Source organism: Chenopodium album, chromosome 10 (assembly GCF_948465745.1).
Source record: "Chenopodium album chromosome 10, dcCheAlbu1.1, whole genome shotgun sequence".
Taxonomy (NCBI): Eukaryota; Viridiplantae; Streptophyta; class Magnoliopsida; order Caryophyllales; family Amaranthaceae; genus Chenopodium; species Chenopodium album.
This window is the reverse complement of record NC_137843.1, coordinates 44,414,666-44,420,618: the sequence shown is the minus strand read 5'-3', so window position 1 is coordinate 44,420,618 and position 5,953 is coordinate 44,414,666. Positions and strand designations below refer to the sequence as shown.

At 30.1% G+C, this 5,953-nt stretch overlaps 1 protein-coding gene across 1 annotated transcript; it reads right to left on the bottom strand.

Moving 5' to 3' along the window:
• Positions 1 to 501: 501 nt before the first annotated feature.
• Positions 502 to 1,678, bottom strand: LOC145563960 (ethylene-responsive transcription factor ESR1-like). The gene has a single exon (XM_081624340.1). It carries the CDS (start codon positions 1,562 to 1,564, stop codon positions 830 to 832), a length of 735 nt encoding a protein of 244 aa, XP_081480466.1. The 5' UTR covers positions 1,565 to 1,678; the 3' UTR covers positions 502 to 829.
• Between the last annotated feature and the right edge of the window lie 4,275 nt (positions 1,679 to 5,953).

Here is a 5,953-nt window from a genome sequence, read left to right as displayed (position 1 = left end):
AATTCTGTAGCTCATTATCTGGCGAAATATGCAATGGATATGGCTATGGGACATACTGATGTTCCAACAAGTGTTGCTGCTGCTTATGAAGCTGATCTTCCCTGCTGCTCGCACTACCTAGCTTTCTCTTTTTCAGATGTTTAGTCCTTGGAAGTTGTAATATAAACTATCTTATTGGCTGTCTAGTTTGCTAATTTTGGTACTGCATATTCAAAGAACGCAATTTGGATATGAGCATTTCTTTGAATCTTAGGTTGTAATATTTGTAGGGCTTTGCCCAAGTAATCTATACTACTTTCTGTGTTTAAAAAAAAAAAAAAATACAACATGTACTATTAATTTAATCACTATATCGCACTATACCTGTCAAATTAGAAGGCACAATTTAACTGTCTACTAGCACTTTTTTAAAAAAAAAAAAGTAAATGAACTTAAACTGAATTCTCTTAAGTCTCAATTGTATTACATATACGTAAATGTTATACTAGTACAATCTTGTAGTAAGATGGAAACACATAAGTTACATTAAACTCAACAACTCCAATTGATTACAATTACATTAAAAAAAATTAAAAGAAAAGAAATTATATTTAAGTACATAATATAATATAAAATATGCTCTACTCTAGAATCCAAATCCAATTTGACTCTTGAGAGGCATCCAAAGGCCCAAACCCAAGTAAAAGAAAAAAAAAAAGACTTAAAATCATACAAAGAGTCATAATTACACCGACATTCTAGAAGAAATGTTTCACCGCAAATAATTATGCAATTAATGGGTGAGTTAAAGTTTTTTTTTTTTTTTTTTTTTTTTTTTTCAGAAACAATTTTAAAAGAAATAAGAAGACGAGCCCAAATTGAATGGGTCAAGCCCATGGTCAACTGGAGGCATAGAACTAAACAATGGGCTATGTACATAGCCTGCATTAGTCGAGTCAAAGCCCATATAATCCGCCCCAACTGTCGGGTCAGCCCAAGAACCCTGGCCCAACTCACCTGTAAACTGATCAGGTAAAGGTGGTAACTCCACATCATTACTATTACCATAATACCCATCATTATTATTACTAATATAACTATTAGTATCATCATTAGTACCAGTATTAAAGCTATATAATGTAGCATTATTATCCTGGTATGATGACGAAGAAGAAGACGACCAAACCTGCGCATTCGAAACCGCCGTGTAGCCGTTGTCATTACTAGCCGAAAGCGAAAACTCCGGCTGATGAGTGTGGTTCTGAACCTTCTCGTGGTTGTGGTTTTGATGTTGTTCATCAGGAGACATGATGGACGTAACAGAGGAGCCAGGAGGCATGTCTGAGTAGACAAAGTTGGTCCGACCACGAGGGCCTCGCATGGACCGAGACGCTCTGTCGTAAGCCAATGCAGCTTCCTCAGCTGTGTCGAATGTACCTAGCCAATGGCGCTCTTTCGTGGAAGGATCTCGTATCTCTGCCGCGTAACGGCCCCATGGACGTCGTCGAACGCCTAGAAACTTGATGGGTGGATTGGCCCCTTCTTGTTGTTGAGGGGTGGTTTTGCTGCTCTTGCTTTTAAACATTGTTGTGTAGTTTTATGGTTTTATTAGAAGGTTTAATTTGTTATTAACGGACTAATTAAGGGGTTAAGAAGGTGCTTAGAATAATGAATAGTTATGAGTTAATAATGATGATAATTTGAGTTAGCAAAGGAAGATAAGAATGTGATTGTGTGACTGATGCATGTTCCTCGGTTTATATAGTCAATACCCACTCAAACACTTTTGTAGTTTATTTGATTGTTTATTTGTAATCAAATTTTTTATTATTTGTGTTTCAAGTATGACTAATTATTGGCCTTTGTGACCTTTCTTAGTCCTTCCAATTATCTATTCCTATTAATTTGATCAAATGAGTAGAAAGAATTAAAATTATATCATTACTATGGACCCATGGTAGTTGTTTCTTCAAGTTAATAAAATAATACTCCGTAGTATTATTTTTTAAAATCAACATTGTCTTCTTTTTTTTTTTTTTTTTTTTTTTTTTTTACATCATTAGATCAACATTGTCACTTTAAACTTAACCACCTGTTTGATAGATGGTCCGTTAATTATGTTTATTTTTAATGTAAAAAAGAACTAATAAAAATAAGTTTTAATTAGAAAAAAAAAATCAATTCTATAAAAATGATTTAATATAATTTTATTTCAATATAAATAATATATTTCAGTTCTTAAAAAATAATAAAGTAAATAAAATAGGATGTATTATCTTGCATTAGTATGTACAATACTTGAGAAATGATATCGAGTTAAAATAGAAATTATACATATTTAGAGTTGGAATTTCATCATAATATAATGAACATACGAGTAGGCTTTTCTTAAAACGTTACACACAAATTCATGAATATATAATTTCTTTTATGATGACCGCTTACCAAAAGGATAACTAATAACAAAGTGCTGCACCCCGTAAAGTTTATTATGAAACTCTCAATAGTTTGATGAAGGTTCATGACGGCTTCTCAATAGCGTACTCTCCCAAGAATATTACTTTGCCACTATGTCCGCATGAGTTTAACTGCCATGGGGAAAAGGGTATGAAGGTTCAACCTTTAGATAATGTAATACACTTTTTTTTATCTTTATGTTGAGTCTATAAGAAAACTCATATGTGAGTGGTGTGTTGTCCCACATTGAAGAGTGTAGAAAGTGTTGGGAAATGTATCCCACATTGAAGAAATAAGAAAGTTGTGTCCACTTTATAAGGCTAAAGGGGCTACTCCCCTTATTGCCATACGATTTTGTGGTGGAACCTCCTTGGCTTGTTTATCACTTTACTTAATTTTACTTATTCTATCTTTGAAAGTGAGCGTAAATAGAACATAAGCTAAAAATAAGGAACATGATCTCATAATCATTAAATCATGCCTAATGTTAATCCACTAACCACTACTTTTGTAACTTCACTAACATAAACTAATTACTTAGGATACAAACTCCTACACATTAGGATTTAACTAACCACTAACAATTTAAATCTTAAAGCTTATCCCAACACATATGCTACTTTTATGTGGTTCGTAAACTAATCTTTTTATTTTTTTTTTTTACCAAAATGTCATGATATGTATAGTGAAATACATATACCTAGTAGGTAAGGGTACTTTGTTGATCTAATATTGTACGCGCTATAACATGATCTATTCAATTTAATGTCAAAGCAAAAAGTATTCAATTGCTGTCTAAGATGATCTAGACAGAAAAATTGACCAAAAACTCTTCAGGGATCTTGGTATACATGAGCAAAGGAGGCCAGGCTAGGCAATGGGCTGCTCGATTTGAAGACGGCTAGACGCGACGAATCTTGAGGTTGAGGTTTTGCATGTTACAAGACTATAAGGTGAGTGATGATGTCTTAAACCTATGGCTTCGATCAAATTTAGATGTGAAATTGGCTATCACCTTTGATGAACAAATTAATCATACGACGTATTTATCTCAATAAAAACATGAATGTCGACATATCGTTGGAGATAGGAATTCTGATAGGAGCATTTTTGTAAAGAAATATTATACCTCAACCCTTAGAGTTTTTTTTCATTTAATATTTACTGATCAGACACTTAAAAATAGGGGGTGATATAAGGAAAATTCACCTCTAAATATCCTCACTTGGTTGGATTCGAACTCAGCCTAAATCTCTAGGATTTTAGGTATACTATTAAGTAATTGAGTCATGCTTTGTTTTTCTACTTGGAGTTTTTTGAATCAAAGGAGTGTACTATGGTAGTAAAATACTTCTTTCAGTATTCCTTTTTAGTTGACATGTTTTGACCATTGACAATAGTAACAAATATTTCTTTGCTTAAATATATTTTGTGATTGTGGAGACTTGCCTTGCATCCAATGTTGGTTCGTACACCCGGGTGTACTATGCGCATGGTACACCCGGATTAAAGTAGAAAGAACATAGCTTATAAATGTACAGAACATTATTAAATTATAAAAGAACACATCATTGAAATATAAAGAACATAATAAGTTTTGAGAAACTAATTTTAAAAAAAGGTAATAGATAGTTATTAATTTATTTTTACCATGCATTTAATGTCAAATCATATCAAAATATTGAGTTTTCCAAAATTTCTCTATCTAAGATTATATTATACCAAAATAATTAAAGGTTTCATTTTCAAATTTCAAAAATTCAAAATTTAAAAATTTCATTTTCAATATACTTTATTTCAATTTTATTTTAAAATAATATATGTACAAAAATTAATCATATTTTCTCATCGTTACCAAAAAAACAGAAGGGATAAAACAAGAGAGCACAATGATTAAAAAAAAACATAATACCCAAAATAATACGGAGTATAAGGTTTAAAACAAACGCATATTAATATAGAAGAACATATTATCTAAGTTAAAATAACATGATTTGTATTATTGAAACCCAGCAAAGAACATTTTTAATCTACATATATTAAAGTACATTGTTTGTAATGTAAAGAACGTATAGATTATATACAAAGAACATATTGATCAGATTTTAAGAACATATTTCATCCCAATAAAAAAAAAAGAATATGTATCCAAGAATTGATAAATGAACATTTATCATAATACGAAGAACATCATCTTCAACCTCGGAAAATAGCACGAAAACAGGAAAAAAATTAAAAATTAAAAAAAATACCTTTTCTCTCAACAATGAATTAATCAATTACATCATTAAGAGATTATATTGGAAAGATAAAATCAACTCTATTATAACATTGAATCACTTTGAAATTCAAAATTTACCATGGTTTCTCTCTATATAAATTCGATTTCTCTATTTAACAAAAAAAAAATGAAATTCTATTTCACCAAAAGTATTCTATTGATATATAAAATGTAAAATAATAAATCAATTTCATGAATCAAGGATATAAATAACAAATCAATCCCTTAAATAAGGAGGGAATCGTTTTGTTTTTTTTTTTACTCATGTACCATAATATTCTTTCTGCCTTTTTTTTAAAAAAACCTTTGAATTATAACTGGGTGTACCATGCCCATGGCATACCCGGGTGTATGGTGAAATTTTCACCTTGCATCGGGATGAGTAGGTCCACTGTCCACTCTAAGGTGCTACTATGCTACAATTCGAATAAATTTGCAATGAGAATTTTTTTATTGTTTGCATACTATTTCTCTATTATATTATTTTTTTTTAAATTTACTGATTTTTATTAAACTGATATTATTTTTAGTGAAATAAAATTATTTTTATAAAATTAAAATATTTCACTAAGTGAATAGGGCCTAATTGTCACTCAAAAAAAAAAAAAAAAAAAAAAAGGAAGTTATTTTGGGTAAGGTGGATCATGGCCTCATGAGACGGGAATCAGTTTTGAACTTAGATGCGTATTTGTGAATTTGGATTTATTTTCTACCGACCATAAAGCATGCCTGCATGGTTTTGTAGGTACAACGTACAAGTATGGAGTTTTCGAACATTTTCATATGTGGAGTGACCATTCTTAAAACCCATAGCACTCATATCATGCCATTGACATCCCTAACTAGTCTAGTTGCTTTAATTGTATTCAATTTATCCCTATGTATGAAGTTTTTCTTAAAAAAAATAAATTTTGATATAGTTTAAAAGTTTAATCCGTAAATCTTCCAATATTTAGTGATTGGAAATTATATAAGATTAAGAATTAATCCAGTTCAAATGAATTAAGTTCAGTTATGTAAAAATAAGTATTAATCAATAAAATTATTAATTTTAAAGAACAAATATAGTAAATAATTACTAAAATTAAGTTTTAATCAATAAAAATAACTTAATTTTAGTAAAAATAAATTTAATTTAGAAAATTAAGGTAACGAGAACAGAGGCTCATAATAAGATTTTTACTCAATCTGTTTGAATGAGTATTATTACATTTAATACAATCTTAGATGAATATA

What these genes read in the sequence shown, in the direction of transcription:
- LOC145563960 (XM_081624340.1), bottom strand. Translation starts at nt 1,564, where the DNA reads ATGTTTAAAAGCAAGAGCAGCAAAACCACCCCTCAACAACAAGAAGGG.